This window comes from Mesoplodon mirus (assembly GCF_964341445.2).
Source record: "Mesoplodon mirus genome assembly, chromosome: 7".
Taxonomy (NCBI): domain Eukaryota; kingdom Metazoa; phylum Chordata; class Mammalia; order Artiodactyla; family Ziphiidae; genus Mesoplodon; species Mesoplodon mirus.
The window spans coordinates 8,522,213-8,540,428 of record NC_138983.1 but is presented as its reverse complement, the minus strand read 5'-3'; the positions used below and the strand labels follow the sequence as shown (position 1 = coordinate 8,540,428).

At 61.4% G+C, this 18,216-nt stretch overlaps 2 protein-coding genes across 18 annotated transcripts in view; one reads left to right on the top strand and one right to left on the bottom strand.

Annotated features, from left to right (window-relative positions):
• The window catches only part of MARK2 (microtubule affinity regulating kinase 2), a 58,911-nt gene extending 47,445 nt beyond the window's left edge, over positions 1-11,466 (top strand). For 2 of the 14 annotated variants that reach the window (XM_082627055.1, XM_082627063.1), the window contains exons 8-20: positions 648-884; positions 1,323-1,442; positions 1,543-1,642; positions 1,723-1,835; positions 2,795-2,927; positions 3,109-3,290; positions 3,623-3,720; positions 4,523-4,684; positions 5,322-5,579; positions 6,619-6,645; positions 8,625-8,669; positions 9,288-9,534; positions 11,146-11,466. In XM_082627055.1, the coding sequence (XP_082483181.1) occupies positions 648-884; positions 1,323-1,442; positions 1,543-1,642; positions 1,723-1,835; positions 2,795-2,927; positions 3,109-3,290; positions 3,623-3,720; positions 4,523-4,684; positions 5,322-5,579; positions 6,619-6,645; positions 8,625-8,669; positions 9,288-9,534; positions 11,146-11,418 (1,995 nt within the window). In that variant the 3' untranslated portion in view covers positions 11,419-11,466. Of the gene's footprint in view, positions 1-647; positions 885-1,322; positions 1,443-1,542; positions 1,643-1,722; positions 1,836-2,794; positions 2,928-3,108; positions 3,291-3,622; positions 3,721-4,522; positions 4,685-5,321; positions 5,580-6,618; positions 6,646-8,624; positions 8,670-9,287 lie in introns of all 14 variants that reach the window. The other 12 variants (XM_082627061.1, XM_082627057.1, XM_082627065.1 and 9 more) reach the window with 11 other exon arrangements.
• Positions 11,467-11,677: 211 nt separating this feature from the next.
• Positions 11,678-16,796, bottom strand: RCOR2 (REST corepressor 2). Of its 4 annotated transcripts, none has more exons than XM_082626862.1 (12): positions 16,168-16,796; positions 15,386-15,442; positions 15,009-15,089; positions 14,718-14,770; positions 14,469-14,630; positions 14,237-14,361; positions 14,074-14,143; positions 13,769-13,984; positions 13,329-13,406; positions 13,136-13,193; positions 12,766-12,998; positions 12,207-12,644 (listed from the first exon to the last, which is right to left on the bottom strand). In XM_082626862.1, exons 1-12 carry the CDS (start codon positions 16,292-16,294, stop codon positions 12,327-12,329), a joined length of 1,578 nt encoding a protein of 525 aa, XP_082482988.1. In that variant the 5' UTR covers positions 16,295-16,796; the 3' UTR covers positions 12,207-12,326. The 4 variants fall into 4 exon arrangements, with proteins under 4 accessions (XP_082482991.1, XP_082482988.1, XP_082482989.1 ...); XM_082626863.1 differs by having other exon boundaries at positions 12,883-12,998; XM_082626865.1 differs by lacking the exon at positions 12,766-12,998 and having other exon boundaries at positions 11,678-12,644.
• Between the last annotated feature and the right edge of the window lie 1,420 nt (positions 16,797-18,216).

Below are 18,216 nucleotides of genomic sequence, written 5' to 3'. Positions count from 1 at the left end.
GACATAACCATTACACCCTGAGTGTTCAAGGAAACACCAGCCTTTAATTTTTTGGAGATGATGAGGAAGCCCTTAGGGCTGCTTCTGACACAGGCCTTATGACGGGACTTAGGATCCCATTCCAGCTAGCGAGGAGAGGGTCTCTGCCATTTCACCTCTCAGCCCTTCACCTTCCGGTGCAGCCAGGCATGGCAGGAGGGCTGCAGGCAGCGTGGCGGCTGACCGAGGAAACAGTGTTGACTGTTCCACAGCTGCGTCACAGCTGCTCTGCAGATGTGCAGCACATCTCCTCACTGACTTGTTAGCATGTGAGACCACCTGTGAGCCTTCCTGGCCCCTGAGTCCTCGCAGACGTGACCACGATTAACCCAGGCCTGACAGGGAAGCTTTGCACAGCTCACAGCGTCTCTGAGCCTTCAGAGCCCAGCTCTCACGTGGCTGCCTGTGTGAGCAGCGGCCCGTGCGGCCTGCCTCCAGCCCAGCCCAGCCTCTGCACACTGATTGGAGGCCTGCCCTGGAGTTGGTGGGAGAAGTTCTGACATTGAAGATGACTTCCTGTTTGTCCTTCCATTCCCCTCAGCTCCTTCCTGCCCGGTGCCGTAGTGTGATCCACTTGGTTCCCTGACATTTCCCTTCTTGCCTCCCAGGCAGAAAACCTGCTCTTGGATGCTGATATGAACATCAAGATTGCAGACTTCGGCTTCAGCAACGAATTCACCTTTGGGAACAAGCTGGATACCTTCTGTGGCAGTCCCCCTTATGCTGCCCCAGAGCTCTTCCAGGGCAAAAAATACGACGGACCCGAGGTGGATGTGTGGAGCCTGGGAGTTATTCTATATACACTGGTCAGCGGATCCCTGCCTTTTGATGGACAGAACCTCAAGGTGGAGTGAAGTGCAGGCTTAGATCATCTGTATTCTCATTTCTTCTCTTGGCCTCTGGTCTTGTCCCTGACCTCTCACCTTTGCTGCTTTTCTACATTTTTCCTGAGCCAGAGCTTCAAAGAAGGGCTTGCAAAAGGTAGCAGCTATTAAAAGCCCTCTGCACCCAGCAAAATAACCTGAGTTCCTCTCTTGAGGGCTGGGATAAATTGTTTGTCTGTTCACCCCTCCAAGGTACTCAGGATTGCAAGCCTCGGGCTGATCAAGCGAGAGGGCGTGGGGTATTTGACATCACCGCCTCTCTAGTGAGGTGCCTTGTCCCAGGCTCTCTGCCTCTTACCATATTTCATTTATATCTGCCTGGCCAGTCTTAAGCTGTCAGGAGCCTGGATATTAGGTTCCTTCCCTTGGCCTTGGGTGACTTAAATTTCCCTCCTACAGGAGCTGCGGGAGCGGGTACTGAGGGGGAAATACCGTATTCCGTTCTACATGTCCACAGACTGTGAAAACCTGCTTAAGAAATTTCTCATTCTCAATCCCAGCAAGAGAGGCACTTTAGAGGTGAGCAGCCTGAGCCCAGCTGGTAGGAGGTCCTGGGTTCCCAAGGAAACCTCCAAGCTGAGTCTCCCTCTCTGCCCTTCCCGTTCCCTTTACTCCCCAGCAAATCATGAAAGATCGATGGATGAATGTGGGTCACGAAGATGATGAATTAAAGCCTTATGTGGAGCCACTCCCTGACTACAAGGACCCCCGGCGGACAGGTGAGGCTGTGCTGGGCCATGAGGCTGAGCCTGCCTAGGACTCAGGACCAGCCTTAACTGTATGTCCCCCCCCCACGCAGAGTTGATGGTGTCCATGGGTTACACAAGGGAAGAGATCCAGGACTCGCTGGTGGGCCAGAGGTACAACGAGGTGATGGCCACCTATCTGCTCCTGGGCTACAAGAACTCCGAGGTGTGTGCCCCTGGCTCCATCCCCTGTCTAGCCAGCCTCTCTGTCAGTAGTGTCCCCATGCTTCTGGCAGCTCTCGAGGGCAGAAGCTCATCTCTGAGTAGGTGTGCTCTCTGCTGACTAGTTTTAAGCCTCAGTCCTGGTGGTGCTAAGGTCCCCTGGCTTTTGCTTTCACTAATTTCCATCAGTAGTTCAATAGGGAAGCTGGTGGGGTCTGGGCCTGGGTCTGGGTTTCCATACGGGTGAGTAGATCTGGCTCATTCTGTGTTGGTTAGACTAGGTCTAGGTCATTCTGGCTGGGTCAGTTCTGTGTTGGCTCTAGGAGTCTCTGACTGTTTCAGTATGTTTGTGTCTCTCTGTATCTGGAAGTCTGGGTTCCTGGGTGCTCTGTGTCTGTCTTATAGGAATCTTGAGCCTGTGTGTTGCTTCTGCCTAGGTATATGTATCTGTGTGCATGTACGTCCATCCTCCCGTCTGTGCATCTGGAGGCTTTGTGATTATTGTTCTGCTCGTATGGGTACCCATGTCTGCGCCTGAATCCCTGGGTCTCTGTGGGAGTAGGGTCTCGTTCACCATCTGTGTGTCCCCACATCCACTCGTGGCCTCCCCGTCCTGCTCTCCGCCTGGTGGTGCTGGACTCTCTTTCTTGATTCTTGACTTAGCCTGCTCAGGAGGTATTGGGGGGTGTCTCTGAGTCTGAATGTGCATTCTTATGTGTGTGGTGTGTGTGTCCCACTCTGAGGGCGGGGTTCTTTGTGGGGAGGTTGGTGTGTCTTTGACTGTGTTTGTCAGGGTCTGTGTTGGGACTTGTCTCCATGAGTGTTTATTTAGATGCACGTTGGTCTTGCAGGGGTATGTCTCATGGGAGCCTGGGGTGGATTTGTGTCAGGCAGGAATGTGTAACTGGGATCATCCATGGGCAGCTCTTCATGACTTCTGCCCTCCCTTTTGTGTTCTTGCAGCTGGAGGGCGACACCATCACCTTGAAGCCCCGGCCTTCAGCTGATCTGACCAATAGCAGTGCCCCTTCCCCCTCCCACAAGGTACAGCGCAGCGTCTCAGCCAACCCCAAGCAGCGGCGCTTTAGCGACCAGGGTAAGTACTTCTGGGAGCTGCAGGTGGGGGGCTCACCCCTCTCCTGATGGGTTCTTGGGGCTTTGGATGACACAGCTGAGTTTCCGTCCCTGTTCAGCCCTCATTAGTAGCATGTCCTTGGGCAAGTCACTTAACTTCCCTCCAGCTTGCCCTTACCCATTCCCACTGTCCTCTGGCCCAGCAGCTGGTCCTGCCATTCCCACTTCTAATTCCTACTCTAAGAAGACTCAGAGTAACAACGCAGAAAACAAGCGGCCTGAGGAGGACCGGGAGTCAGGGCGGAAGGCCAGCAGCACAGCCAAAGTGCCTGCCAGCCCCCTGCCCGGGCTGGAGAGGAAGAAGACCACCCCCACCCCCTCCACGGTGAGCCACGCCCACCCCCCTCTCTCCTCCTGGCCAGCCCCACCTCTCCTTCCCATCCTCCGTGCTCCTGCTCTGGGGCCTGCCCTCTCCAGGCAGCTCTTTCCTTAATCCAGACTCAGCTCCCTTTGGCTGCCTACCTGACCTTCCGCCCCGGGGCCACTTCTGCTTACTGTAGAAAACCCTGCCCCACAGAGTAAAAGCAAAATCCGGTTCTTTTCCCAGCCTGACTGCTGACTGCTCGTGGTGGAAGGGGAGGGGGAGCAGGTTTTGTGAACCTGCCAGTAGAACACTTTGGTTTTCTGTGATACCACTCTGCTCTTTATTCTCCACAGAACAGCGTCCTCTCCACCAGCACAAATCGAAGCAGGAATTCCCCACTTTTGGAGAGGGCCAGCCTTGGCCAGGCCTCCATCCAGAATGGCAAAGACAGGTGAGCAGGCCTGGGCCCTGCCTGCCATAGTTCCCGGGAGCCACCTCTCCCAGCGGTGACGTCTGTCAGCAGCACCGTCTCCCTTCCTGCCCCCTGGAGTCCCATCCTGGCTCTGTCCAGTCCAGCTTTCCACACGCCGGCACCTCCTCCCTGCTCTCCCCACCCCCCTCCTCCTCTTCCCTCTGCTCCTGTGACCGCTTCTTGCGGTGTATCGAGTGTGACTCCATGGTCATCTCAGCTGCCTTCTTGCTTCTTGACTGCAGCCAGGGCGTGGCAACTGCACTCTTCTGGGCATCAGTGCCTGAGGGGCCCCGGCTCAGGGCAGAACCGAGAGATGCCCACCTGGAGCGTGTACACATTGAGGGTGACTCTAGCTGTGCCCATGAGAGCAGAGCCCCCTTAACCTTGACCGTCATGTTGAGTTCCTGGCTCCTTGTCTTCTGAGCTTAATGAAAATTCCCCTTAGCAACACGCTGCTCTTTCTGGCGACGACACATCCTTGTTCTTAGAATTTCTAGGAGACCAGTGCAGCCCGGAGACAGTTGCCTCCTGTTGGCTTTCCTGCCCTTTGGGTTTCCTTCCCTCGGCTCTGGCCTGCCTCGCCTTCCTTACTGTGCCCTCCACTTCCCAGCCCTGCCTCCCTCGGCTCTGACTTGTGCCCCGTTGCTGCTCCTGGGCCTGACCTGCATCCTGCCGAGGCTCCCCAGCTCTGGCCCTTCCCGCCCTGCTTGTGCTTCCTAACCGGAGCCTCCTGCCCCCACCCACCCCTAACCCAGGCCTCTCCACTGCTTTTGTCTCCTAGCCTAACCATGCCAGGGTCCCGGGCCTCCACGGCTTCTGCTTCCGCCGCGGTCTCTGCGGCCCGGCCCCGCCAGCACCAGAAATCCATGTCGGCCTCCGTGCACCCCAACAAGGCCACTGGGCTGCCCCCCACGGACAGTAACTGTGAGGTGCCGCGGCCCAGGCAAGTGTGCTGGGGCAGCTGATGCACCTGCTGCCCTCAGCCCACCCACCCCCGCCCCCCACAATTTCTTCCCACCTGGGGGTCCTGCTCTGTTCTTGGCATCTTAGCCACAAGAGATGGCTGTCCCCTGCAGCCCGGAAGTAGAGGACACAAAAAATAGCTTAATGCCCCTCTTTTCCTCCAGTTCTCCCTCTCAGAACAGATATGCAAGAAGCCGTCCCGAGGCTCCAGAAGGAAGCCTTTTTGTTCTGAGCCTTCCTGGACTTCCTTGGGACCCCGGGGACAGTCAGCATCACAGGGACTCAATCCTTGAGGGTTGGTCAACATTGTCCCCTTGAGGTTCCAGTCTGCCTAGCTCCCAAGGAGCCTCTTCTCTTCATCCTGTACTGCTCTCCACACACGTATCCTTCCCTGCCTCCCCTCGCTCCCCCAAACCATCTCCTTCCCCCTCCACCCAAACATCTTCCTTATCGGTGTCCTCAGTGGTCACACCCCTTCCTTCTGTGTCCTCTGTGATGGCTGCCTCTGCCCTAGCATCCCCCTTCCCTTTCCCACGCCAGGGTGCTCCAGCTGCTCGGTGGTGATGGCTTTCTCATGCCCTGATGCATTTCCCCGCCCCCCACCTCTTTTCTCACAGCACAGCCCCCCAGCGTGTCCCTGTCGCCTCCCCCTCCGCCCACAACATCAGCAGCAGTGGTGGAGCCCCAGACCGAACTAATTTTCCCCGGGGTGTGTCCAGTCGAAGCACCTTCCACGCTGGGCAGCTCCGGCAGGTGCGGGACCAGCAGAATTTGCCCTACGGTGTGACCCCAGCCTCTCCCTCTGGCAACAGCCAGGGCCGGCGGGGGGCGTCGGGGAGCATCTTCAGCAAATTCACTTCCAAGTTTGTACGCAGGTGAGTAGGGGGTGCCTAGGACGACAGAGAGGCTGAGGCCAGGCTTCCCACCTTGCCTGGGGGTGGGGATGAGGACACCTGGGGGTTAGAACTGGGATTAGGTCCCAGGGTTAGAAACCTCAGGAAGCCTAAGAAATTGAGTCTTTGTTGGCACCTGAGATGCCCAGACCCATCCGTCCCTCTCAGGCCTCCCCAGCTCCCTGTTCTCTGGCCCGAGCAGATGGCCGATGCCGCCTCCTCTCTAGGAGAGTGTGAACTCAGATGCTAAAATAAAAGCCCCCCTCGTCTCTCCTGGGTTCCCATGGAAACTTATATTTGGTGACGCAGCTGCAAAGTCATGAGGCCTGAGCTAGGCTGGGCTGGCAAGGAGAGTTTCTCCTGGTCTCTTGTCTTGCCCCCTTTGACCTCCTTTCTCCCCACCCAGTTGGTTTTGTCTGGCTGCAGCCACTCCCCTCTGCCACGTTCCTCTGCTGGGGGGCTGGGGGTTGCCAGGATGAAGGCCATAAGTGAAACAGCTGGTGGGGGCCTAGGATGACTCCCTTGCTGCCTGAGGCACTCTGACGCTTTCCTACGTGGGAACCAGGGTGAAGGTTCTCTTCATGAGGTTTCTCACACCTGGCCCCTGATGACCCAAAAGGACAGCGTTGACTCTTGAGGTGCATCCAGTAATCTGGCCTCTCGGGCTGCTCCCTGTCTCCATCCCACCCCTCTTTCAACCATCTTAGTGTAGCTCAGGACGCAGCAGGAGCCCTGGAGAGAACAGGTTTGCCTGCCCTTCCTCCTGCACTTCATTCCACTCAGCTAGAGTAGCCAAGCCTGCCCCTTTCCAGCCCCGGAATGCAGGTGTAGGGCTGCAGGGTGGGGCGTGAGCAGGTTGGGACATCTGGGACTCTAGTCTCGCTGAGCGGCTCTTCCACAAGTGGGGTGACCCTTGAACCTGTAAAGCCCACTCCCCACCTGCTTATCCACATACCGTCTTGTTGGTTTTTTTTTTTTTTATTTCTTTTTTTATTTTGTCTTTTTTTGTTTGTTTTTTTAGAAATCTGTCTTTCAGGTTTGCCAGAAGGTAGGCGTTGAGCCCGCTGTGTGTGCGTCTGTGTCCTGTGTCCTGCCTCCATCACTAACTCCCCTTTTCTGGCTCTTGCTCCCTCCTGCATCTGCTAACCACGTCTGTGGGGTCCTCTCTCTGCCATCTTAAAGGGATGAAGACTGCCTCTGCCTGGGCGGCCCACAAGGCCACGTTTGCCCACTCAGGGCAAATGACTCTGAAAACATCGGGCCTGTCCCCAAGCAAGGGGGACCTTCTCAGGGAATTCTCCCTTTAAGATTGTCTCCTTCCCCCCAATCCCCTACCCTGGGTTTTGGTCACAAGTACGTTGGGTTCCTTTTCCAGCCCTTTCTCGTGTCTGTGCATGCGCTCTGAGGAAGCTCCCCCGGGGTCGAAAGTGCATCTGGGATGGTCTCTCATTCTGGGTCTCCTGGGCGTCCCCTTCCCTGGTGCCCTGAACTTCAGGGCTCTGTGGCCTCTTGCCCCTGTCCTATGGGATGGCAGGACTTTGGAGGTACTACAGGGACACTGGGGTCTCAAGACTTCAGCCTGACACCTCCAGGCCCAAGGAGCCTTTGCCTCACGAGTGGGGCACAGCACCCCCTTCTGGCAGCTCCTGCAGAACTAGGCCGACCCCACCCCCACCCCAGCATACCTCCTGCCTCCAGCCGTTTCTGGATGAATCAAGCTGCGTCCTCTCTGGGCTGTGTTCTCCAGTTATGGCCTGTGACTTTCGAAGAGCCAGAAGCTGGGACATTCTAGGGCAGGGGCCGTCTGCCCCTAAGCCCTGGCAAAACAGTGGGAGATCCCCCCTCCCTCAGGTGTCCCCCTTCCTAGGCCAGCTCCTGGCTCTGCCACCCCTGGCCCTGTCTTCATCCTCTCTGGTGGCCTGGGTGGGCCAAATACCAAGCTGAGGACCAAGGGCCAGGTTGGGAGCCCTGGTTCCCCAAGGCCGTCGGCCCAGCCCCTTTCGTGCCCCAGCTGACAGAACGGCGGCCAAGGCAAGGTGTTCAGGCTTTCCCCCTTCCAGCCGCTCGCCGCTCAGCCACCCAGCTCTTCACTGCATGGCTGGCTGTTGACTCATGGGGCCCCAGTGGGGGCCTGCCCTGCAGGGTACCTCCACCCACAGGGCAGGAGCCAGGTGGGGCGGGAGAGAGCAGCCAGGCTCCTTCCCCTGCACAGCCCAGGTTCCCTGCTCGCAGTGCACTTGTTTGCATTCGTGTGTCTGTTGTGTCTTTGTGTTCCTTTTACATGTGCTGCCGCTGCTCTCTCTCACTCCTCCTTACATCCTTGCCCTCCTCTGCACTCCCCAATTTCCCAGCTCCAGGCACCCATCTTCCAGCCAGGAGCTGGAGAAGCCGCTCAGCGGGGCCAGACCTCTTCCCCACCCCTCCTCCCAAGGTGTCTGCCCTGCTCTGCCCTCTGTCCTCCCTTCTGTATCTGCAGATGGCCTGGCAGGCAGGGGAGTTATAAAAGAATGGGGGAGGTGGGCTTGTCTACAGCCGGCCTCAGGGCCCATCTCCTCCCCACCCAGTCCCAGGTACTGAGCCCCAGGCCTACTCAAAGCAGGTCCGGCCCTTGGCCGTTTGAGCCTCCTGAGAGAGACCTCTATTTCCCCCCCACCCCGCCCCTTCCCTCCAAGAGGACTACAGTTCTGAGACCCACTCAGGGGGCGCTAGGGCAGAAGCCGCCCTCCGCGCGAGCCCTGGCTGTGGGCTGTGTGCTCCATGCGTGTGCCCGCACGTCCACACCCTCCTCCTCCCCCGGCTCCTCCCGGCACCCATCGTTGAGAGTGTGGGGAGGGGCAGGCCCCGCGTGCTGGGCTCCCTGTTGGAGAGGGACGGTTGAGCTGCCAGTGTGAGGCGCCATGTTGGCCTGCTAGGTGATGGGCAAGTGGCCTTTGGGCTTGGGTCCCGCCCACCCGCCGGGCGGCACCTCCCCGGACCCGCCCTCACAGAGGTCTCAGCACTAAACTCTCCCTCGCTCTGTTTTTTGAGGAACCTGAATGAACCTGAAAGCAAAGACCGAGTGGAGACGCTCAGGTGAGAGAGGGCCGGAGCCAGCGCCAGCCCTGCCCGGGCCGCCGGCCTTGCCACGAGCCTCCTGCTCCTCTCTTCCTTCTGCCACCCGGCTCTTCCTCCCATGCTTGCGCCCTGTCCTCCCCCTCTTGGGGTCTCCCTTTCCTCAGAGGACCGCCACAGCCCCGCTGCAGTGGGTGTGGGCCCTTCTCCTCAGGTCTGGTGTGTTCTGGAAGCGGGAGCCCTGGGCCGTGTGGTTGGGACTCTAGACTCCTACCCCTCGACAAGCTCACTTTCCTGTGAATCAGGCACTTCTTTCTGTCCAGTTTGTGAACTGCTCAGGGCTACTGAGCGCATGCTCCCCTTTCTTCCCTGACCCTGCCCTCTTCCCAGGAAAGCATGGGGCTGTCACCTTGTCACCCCCTGCCAGGGGCTGGCTTCTCGCCTTCTCTGCCCTGAGAGATGAGACCGCCCACCCCTCTGGCCCTCCCTCTGCTCCCTGGGCCAGGTCTAATGCTCCCTCTTCCAGCACTGCCGCCTCCCGGGCACCCTCCCGCTCTCCTCTCTGGTCTCGGGGTCCATCTGCCATGGGGGCTGTCCTGTGGGTGGGGCGCCTGACGCCCGCCTCTGCCCTCTCCGCAGACCTCACGTGGTGGGCAGCGGCGGCAGTGACAAGGAAAAGGAGGAGTTTCGGGAGGCCAAGCCCCGCTCGCTACGCTTCACGTGGAGCATGAAGACCACGAGCTCCATGGAGCCCAACGAGATGATGCGGGAGATCCGCAAGGTGCTGGACGCAAACAGCTGCCAGAGCGAGCTGCACGAGAAGTACATGCTGTTGTGCATGCATGGCACGCCAGGCCACGAGAACTTCGTGCAGTGGGAGATGGAGGTGTGCAAACTGCCGCGGCTGTCTCTCAACGGTGTTCGATTTAAGCGGATATCGGGCACCTCCATGGCCTTCAAAAACATTGCCTCCAAAATAGCCAACGAGCTGAAGCTTTAACAGGCTGCCAGGAGTGGGGGGCGACGGAGGCGGCCAGCTGGACTTAGCTGCTGGGGCCGGCGCTCCGCCTGCCCGGGCGAGACTGCAGAGGTGGATTGGTGTGTCTCCCCTGCTGGCACTTCTCCCCTCCCCGCCCTTCTCAGTTTTTTCTTCCATGTTTGTGGGGGTTGGGAGATGGTTCTCTCCCCCCCACATTTACCCCTGCCCAGATATTCCCCCTTCCCCCCTCTCTCCCACAGGAGGCAAAGGAAGGGGAGGGAGGGGTGGGGGGCAGGGCTCCCCCTCGGTACTGCGGTTGCACAGAGTATTTCGCCTAAACCAAGAAATTTTTTATTACCAAAAAGAAAAAAGAAAAAAAAAATCCCAGCGGCCACCTTTCCTCCCTGCCCCATTGGGACAGTCGAGACTGGATCTGTGGGGTTTCCCGGGAGGGTGGCTCAGGGCTGGAACACTCTCAGGCAAGAGTGGTGGAGTTCCCTGTCAGGCCCTCCGCCAGGCCCACTGCGGGCTTCTCCCCTCTCCTCTCCTCCTTCCCCTCCAAGCAAACCACCAGAGGTGGCCTTCCCCTGACCTCAGGCCCCTGGGCTGGAGGCCTGGGCGGCTGGGGGCTGGGGGCAGGGGTGCCGCACAGCCCTGAAGCGGTGGGACTGGCGGCTGCTCTGGGGCCGGCAGGCTAGGCGCGCGGGGCTCGGCCTCCCTCCACACTGTATCCTCTGCCCCTCCTTCCCCAGAGGCTGGGCATTTCCTTCCACAAGCTGCTGTGGGGACTTTTGTTCCCCTCCTCAAAAAGTCTGTGCCATCTTCTCCCACCCCCTCCTGGGTAGAAGGCGGGGCTGACCCCAGGGCTGGGAGAGGGGAGGGGACCGCAGGGCAGATGGGCTCTTCGGCCCCCAGGGGGCCGCCTGGGCTGCTAGTCTCCGGAACAGGGACGCTGGGCATTCTCCGTTCTGGGAGAGCCTTTGTCTGAAAGCACAGCCCCCCTCACCGTCCCTCTCCCCACTGCTCCCCTTCATTGGCATTAATCTGGGCACCAGCTAGTTCCATAGCAGTGACTTCCCTCACCACTCATCTCTCGGCCTTGCCTTTTCTTCCTCACACTGTCGCCCCTCCTCTCAGGAGACACTGCCCGGGGCCCCCGGGGCCGGCCGCCTGGCGGGAGGCTGGACAGGGCAGCAGGGCCGGGAGCCTCTGCCCTCCACAGGGTGGGGGGACAGATAGGCCAAGTGACTCCCAGCTTGCTAACCTCTGCAGCCAGCGTGGGAGTGGCTGGTTATGGGCGCTTGGCTGGTGGCAGCCGCTGCATCCCTTAATTTATTTCTCTGCTGTTTCTGTTCTTGAGAAATTGGGGGAGGGGGTCCTGAACAGAGGCTGCCTCTACCCTCACCTGAGTTGTACATTTTTTGTGATGGGTTTTATTTTTTATTTTATTATTTTATTTTATTTTATTTTTTTTTTGATTTATGATGACTCCACTCCTACTCATCACCCCACTCCCAGGCCTGGCTCCGTGGCAAGTCGAGCCCTTGGTTCCCAGGAAGGGGCCTCGCCAACCTCAGCCCTCTTGCCCCAAGCCCTGAATGCGGGCTCCGGCTCCCACCAAGGGCTCCCCCTCCCTTCTCCCCTCCGGCCTCCTGCCCTATGGAACAGCCCGGGTGCTCCGAGGGGCCGGGAGGGCAAGGCTTGGCTCCCAAAGGGGGTGGTGGCTGGGGGCGGGGGGCGGCTCCCAGGCAAGGTGGCCCCTCCCCACCCAGCCCCCCTTCCTGCACTTAGTTTCTCCTCTGGATCAAACACGTAATAAAGAGAATGTTTGGAATCTGAGCTGCCTCCTCCTGTTTCTTCCTACCGGGCAGGGACCCAGTCCCCATGGGCAAGATGTGGCCCAGCCTGCCTGCCTCGCAGGGGAGAACTGATTCCTGTCTGGGGCCTGGGGAAAGGCCGGTGCTGGGCGGGATCCCTCCCCACCCTCATGGCACAGACAGGAAGCGAAGCCCAAGACCCTTAAACCAAAAGGGAAAGAGGATTCAGTGAGCTTGAAGGTTTTATTTATTTTTTAAAAACATTGAAAAATAAACCCATGTCTGCATATGTTCCCAACCCTCCTTTCTCTAAGCTTTTGGGCAGTGGGCACAGCGGGCACCCTCAGGGCTCCTCAGCACTTTCCACCCGGCCCCCTGAAGACCTGAGAGCTACCTCTTCAGCCTCTGCTGCTGTCAGGCCCCAAGGAACCTCTCTGCCCACTTCCCCCCTCCAGCTCCCTCCCCACCTCACCCCAGACTTATTGCTAAAAGAAGGGGAAGAGGAAGAACAGCCAACACACTCAACTGTCCTGTCCCCCACCCCCAGGCTATGGTCACTACCCCCTACACTCGAAGGGCAGGACCCCCTAGGCCAGGCCCTGGCAGACTAGGAGGCAGCCATTCCAGTCCCAGCCAGGAAAAGTACCCTCGGGCCAGCTCAGAAGGCCCCAGACCCTGGCTGGGGTGGGGTGGAGACAGGCTGGCTGCCAGAAAGACGTGCAGAACCCGCGGGGGTCCAGGCTGTGCCCCCATCGGCAGCATTGGGTCTTCGAAAGACCTGGCGAGAGCTGTAGTCTTTTCTGTCCTCAGTGAAGCTGGAGGTCCCCGAGGACGTCCGGCAAAGGGGTTCTGGAGCCTCCGGTTGGCGGAGGGCCTCGGGGCTCAGAGCGAGGGTGCTGGAGGCTCCAGGGGGGCTCCAGCCAGGGTGGGTGCGGGCTGAGGGCCGGGGCGGGCACCGTGGTGGCGGGAGGCAGCCAGGGCAGGGCGGATGAGAGGTGGTGGGGGCTGGTTGGGGGCCAGCCGGGGCTGGAGGAAGCGGCCCTGCTGGAGTGGGGGTGGCTGGCGGAGCAGGGTGGGAGCCGTGGGCAAAGGTGGCCTCAGCAGTGGCGGCGGCTGGGACAGTGAGGTGGGAGGCGGAGGAGGGGGTGGCGCAGGGGGCCCCGATCGGGGTCCTGATGTCGACACAGATGTAATCTGGACCTGAGAGGGGCGAGAGAAGAGTGAGAAACCAGGCTCAAGCACACCCTCAGCCCAGTCTAAGGGCGGAGGCAGTTCCTCTCCTCTGTTCTCTGAAGTGTTTTGCTCCCTCTCCCCTTCTCACCTCATCGTCTTCCTCCAGGGCTGGGGCTGGCAAGGGAGCCCCTCTCCTAGCCTCCTCCATGGGGACCGGGGGGGCTCCAGGGGCCCCATCCTGCTCGGCCTCCCATTCCTGCAGCACCTCCTCCAGATTGAAGCGGCGGCGGTAGCTCACAAAGAAGGTCTTCACCTGGGTCAGGGTCTTGTTCCCAATCACCTCTGCAATAGCCCCAAAGTCTTTGCCGTACCTACGGATGGCTGCAAGGGTCAAAAGGGCAGCAGGTGTGAATACCCCCTTTAGAACGAGTTACTTCCCTGATCCTTCCCCTCCGCCCCAGCTCCTTGGAGGGCAGGAGAGACTCCTGGGGCCCTCTATTCTCCCGAGTCTCACCCACCTTGTACTGCCAAAAGCTGCTCATCCGTGGTCCAGCGGGAGTTGAACTTGGTGTTGGCCTGGAGAGCAAGTAATATATCCTTGAGACTCAGAACTATGGGAACAGAGGCCCTGCTACCCAAGAAAAACTCCCCTTTCTGCTGTGCCACCAGAAAGAACCCCCTCCTGCACCCAGACTTGAAGAGCAGCCTCACCTCAGGGGGGCGGAGTGGATCGATGCCCCCCTCCAGGGCTTGGCGGAGGCTGCTGTTGGTCTGCTTCATGCTTTGCACCTGGGAAGGCAAGGCAAGGAAGGGACATCAAATTCCAAGCCAGGGAGGCCATCAATACCAACCCTCACCAGGGCCCTACTTCCCAACAAAGCTCTTTGCCACCCATCATCTACCTCATCTCTCCCTCACAACCATTCAGTAGGGGAGACACTGGGGTTTGGCCCTTTTCAAAGACCAGGCTTGTTTGTTTGTTTTTCTAATGTCCAGAAAAGAACGCCACGTTACCCAGAAGCCCAGAGGGTGGGGCAGATGCAGGCTTGGCATCCACACAACCTCCCTTACGCCTCAGCTGCCCCCAGTCATAGTTCCCAGCTGCCGACTGTCCCCTTTGCCTGGCCCCTTCTTTCCTCGGGCCCCCCCACCTGGCGCTTGAGGGAGATGAGCTGGGAGTCGAGGCCTCGAAGTGTGAGGTTGGCAAGGTCCGGGCTCCCTGACACGGCAGTGAGGCCCTCAGGGCTCAGGTACATGCCCTTGGGAGGGCGCCGCCGAGTTCGCAGCGGATGGTGGCGGTACTGAGACCCCTGGGCCTCCTTCTTTCCTGGACCTGGGCGGGCATTCAGGGGCCGAGAGGGCAGAGGCTGCCAGGGAAAGGAGAGGAGGTGGGTGGTGCAGAGCCCAAGGAGAGGGCGGGCAGGCGGGCAGGGCCAGAGAAGCTCTGGGACCTCACCTCTCTCTTGGGGTCTCCAGCGTCCGGCTCCCCCTCACTCACGGCTCCTCGTCCCTCTTCAAGCTCATCACTGCTTACACGGGGGCCAAGGCCGGGTAAGGCAGGGGCCAGGGCCCCCAGGAGCTCAGTTTACCCCCACCCAGAGCCTCCCCGAGCCCCCCACCTGTCTTCTTTGTCCTTTCGGCCCCCCAGCCGCCGAGCCTGTCTGTCCATCACACTGGTCCGGCTGCGGGTCTTCTTCCAAGAGTAGTAATACTTCACCAGGCTGGGAATCAGCTTGTCAGGCAGCTGGAGGGGCAACGCCAGAGGCTGGGGCCCACCTAAGACTCTGGGCCTCGGGCAGGCTTAACAGAAAGAAGGGGCCAAGGAGCACTGGTGGGGGTGGAGGGCTTTACCATCTGCTGGATCCGCTGGAAACATTTGCCATGGAAGCCAAAGGCCTGTTCAAACAGCACCTTGTCCTCTACCGTCCACTCGTCTGGGAACGGGGTGAAGTTGGCCAGGTCAGCCAGCGACTTCTCTACGTCGTGCTTATGCCACAGGAGCATGCCCAGTGCCTGGCCCAGGAGAGGGGACAACTCAGGCTCAGCTGCCTGCAACACTGTCCCGTCTCCACCCCAAATCCCTGTGGGGCCAAGGCTCACCTGCTCGATGTTGTAACCATGCTTCTCCTTGGCCATCGCAATGTACTTGTCAACTGCAGGGGCGGGAGGAGCCAGGTCTTGGAGGAGGGGTTACAACCCCTAAGCCAGGCCTGCCCGGAAAGGGGTATGCCCCCAGGGGCTAGGCCCCTGAGCCTGAGCCCCAGGGCAGGGGCTGAACCCACATACCTCAGCCTCCAGCCCACTTCTGAGAAGAGCTGGCTGCCAGCTGTCATGAACCCCAGGCCCCAGGTCCCAAGGGTATGCATGAGCCCAGGGTCCCACCCCACTCACGCTTGGCATCTGACACACAGTGATTGGGCGACCACACCAACATCCCCTTCAGCTCCTTGTTACTGTAGCGTGCGGGGCTCTCTGAAAGGCAACGGAGCAGAGGAGGGAAGCCATCATCAGCCTGGTGGCGCTGGCCTGGACCCACGGCCAGAGGGCAGCGGAGGAGTGGGGCCCGCGAGGTGAGGCCCAGAGGGGAAGGAGGGACAGAGACCCAGACAGGAAGGCAGAGCAGGAAAACTAACCATGCCACAGGGCCGGCCACCCACCCCCGCCTGTCCTTACAGTGGGCGCCAGCCAAGGGTTCCCCCAGGTGGGGCTCAGGGCCAAGCCATGGGCCCTCCAGTCCCCTCCCCTTCACAGCCTGTCCTGCCACTCACCAGGCTTGCACTCCGGAATTACGGCCTGGTAATTGGTTCCAACGCGGATCATGCTGTCTGTGGAGCCGGTGGGGGGCGGGGGGAGGCAGTCAGGACTCCAGGGAGGGAGGGAGGACGGGAGGATGTGGCGGGGGAGGTGGCTGGCCTGGAGTTCTCCTTCCTGACCACCCAGGGCCCCCATCTTCCAGGAGGCTCACTTTTCCCTGATCTTCCCCTCAGTTACCCTCAGCCACAGAAGGAACTGGAAAAGGGAGAGACCTGCCTAGCCATAGCCATGGGGGGTGGGGGAGAGGACAGGGGCCGGTTTTCAAGCCCAGGCCCAGCAGAGCCCTTTGTTCTGACGGGGGGGGGGAGTTGGGGGGGTTGGAGGGCTGCCCCTAGACCTGGACCACAGCCCTCCTGCAGAGAATCCAAGGCTCCTCCCCACCACAGGAGCCCCACAGCTCGGTGTGGAGGTGTCTTTCCAGTTCCTGCCCCAGTCAGACCTCAGTCCCCTGCAAGGTGGCAAGGTACGAGGAGCCCAAGCTGTGAAAGGGAGGGATGCCTGAGTCCCTCGGGGACTGAGGGCAGGGAGGGGGCAGGCAGGACCGCCTCCTCGGCAGCTAGGGGCCCAGCCTCCAGATTCCCTGTGCCGGCTTGGGGGAGAAGCAAGGCACAGGCTCCAATCCAGGCAAGGCAGGAACCATCCGTATAATACCCCCGTGGTCGGCAACTCTCCCCCACGCCCTGCTCCGCGCCCCACCCGGGCCGGTGCGCCTTTAACCCTAGGCCTCCGGGCTCACCGTGCGAGTGCTCCTCCTCGCTGCTGTCATCCTCCGAGTGGGGTTGTCCGCCGTTGGGCGCCGTCTTGGCCCGGCTGCGGGACAGGATCCCGGAGCCCGCGCTCGGCTTCTCCATCACCGAGGGCATTACCCCGCCCAGCTGCCCCGGGGGGCGCGGGAGCCTTCGGAGAGCAGCGGTCGTTGCCGCGCTCGCCTGGGGTGCCGTGCCCGGCCCGGCCTGGAGAGGTCGCCACCGAGGCTACGAGAGGCAGGAGGTCAAGCGTGGCTAGGGTCCGGCGGGGCAGGAGCCCAGCGGGCAGCCCAGCGCTCTCCGCGACCCCCCCGGGTGAGGGTGTCAGAAAAGTTTGTGTAGAAGTGGGGTACGCGGGGGATGAGCGCAAGGTCCGGTGGGGCTGGGGCGCGCTCGCTCTGGACGCTCCCCGGAATTGGGGCTCCCCGGAGAAGTCTGGGCACTCTGCCCTCGGAGCGCCCTGGAGCCCCAATGCCCGCCTGCCCACGCAGTTCAGCGAGCGGGCGCTGCGGCGCGACTGCCGCCCCCGGCGGGCTCCGCGCCTCTCGGCTGCACCAGGATGCCCCAGTCCCCGGGAGGGGACCCCTGCCCGGACCAGACCCCTGCCTGCGACGGCAGTCGGCGGGGCCCCGGCGCTGGCGGCGGCGGCGGCGGCGGGACGGCGCGCACGGCGCGCGGTGCTGGGGCAGAGTTGCCGGGAGGCGGGGGAGCGCAGCCGCGGGCGCCGCCTCGCACCCTCCCCGGCGCGCTCGCTCTCCACGGCGCGCTCGGGCTGCTGCTCGCTCGCCCGCTCTCCGCCGCCGCTCGCTCCTCGCGCACACAATGAAGCTGCTGGCAGGGAAGTAGTGCCGGCTGCGGCCTCAGCACCCCTCCCCCAGCCGATGCCTCCGCCAGCTGAACATCTGGCCCTGGGGTGGAAGGGAGGGCCCGGGGGGCGGGGCCTGGGGGCCGGGGCTAGACCTCCAGGGGGTGGGGTCAGGACCCGGGTGGAGAGCGCTTTCCTCTGCGGGCCCCCCGAGCTCCCAGACTTGCCCCTGGGGGAGACCACCCCCTACCCCCGAGGAGTAGCCGAGGGTCAGCCCCACCCAGGCGCACACCAGCCCCACACACCAGTGGGCTCGGGTTACCGCCGCCTGCCCCGGGGGCCCTGAGGCCGCCTGCCCGCCCGCCCGGGTGGAGCCCAGCTTTTCCTTCCATTTCCCTTCCTGCCAAGGAACTCCCCGCCCCCCTTCCGCAGGGGGGACCCCCCCCTTCATGCGCCCTTGGGGGCCAGAGCGGATGGGAGGCCGGACAGGCGAGGAATGAATTCCTCCAAGAGCTACCGGGCCAAAGCCTGGCTTCTGGTGCATCTGTGGGTCCCCAGGGGTCACCTCAGTTCCCTTTAACTGCTGCAGCGCGCACCCCAAAACAGTGGCACAAGGGGTTGCGGGATGGGGAGTGGGAAGTGTAGGGAAAGATCTGGACTGCAGGGTGAGGGAGGAGCTGGGTGTCCTCCCTACTGGGTTCACTGTCACCCCAGCTGGGACCAGCATCCCCCTCCCCCAGGACGAGCACGGGCAGAGTGACAGACCGGGAAGCGGGTAGAGCGGCACAGACGGAGGTGGGGGAGGGGGGTGGGCAGAGACTTTCAAAGCCAGACCCAGCCACCCTGCCAGGCACACAAAGAGCCAGCACACACACACACACACCGGCGACAAGCTGCGCCGGTGCCCGTCCCCGCCGCCGCAGGCACGTGCTGCCGCGCACACAGGCCGAAGCCCCCTCCCACCCGTCGCCCCTCCCACCCGAGCCCCAGACTTCTAGACACACCTCCACCCGGGCACGCCCCGCTGTGCCCAGACTGAGCCGAGCCTGCACTCGCACCCTCCTCTCCCTTCCCTTCCTCGGCCACTCAGTAATCAGATTCCTAAATTTAGAAGCAACCCAGGGCCCAGCCAGGGATGGATCCCCGCCCCCACCCGCTGCCTGCGGCCAGCCGGCCGGGGTCCTGCGGTCGGGCCACGACCCGGCTGGGGCCTCCTGGTCCTGGGGGCTCCTGC

What these genes read in the sequence shown, in the direction of transcription:
- RCOR2 (XM_082626862.1), bottom strand. Translation starts at nt 16,294, where the DNA reads ATGCCCTCGGTGATGGAGAAGCCGAGCGCGGGCTCCGGGATCCTGTCC. An exon ending in CGAAAGGACAAAGAAGACAG is followed by an intron (nt 14,144 to 14,236) that starts GTGGGGGGCTCG and finishes CCGTGTAAGCAG; the next exon opens with TGATGAGCTTGAAGAGGGAC. An exon ending in CCCTGGAGGAAGACGATGAG is followed by an intron (nt 12,645 to 12,765) that starts GTGAGAAGGGGA and finishes CGCCCCTCTCAG; the next exon opens with GTCCAGATTACATCTGTGTC.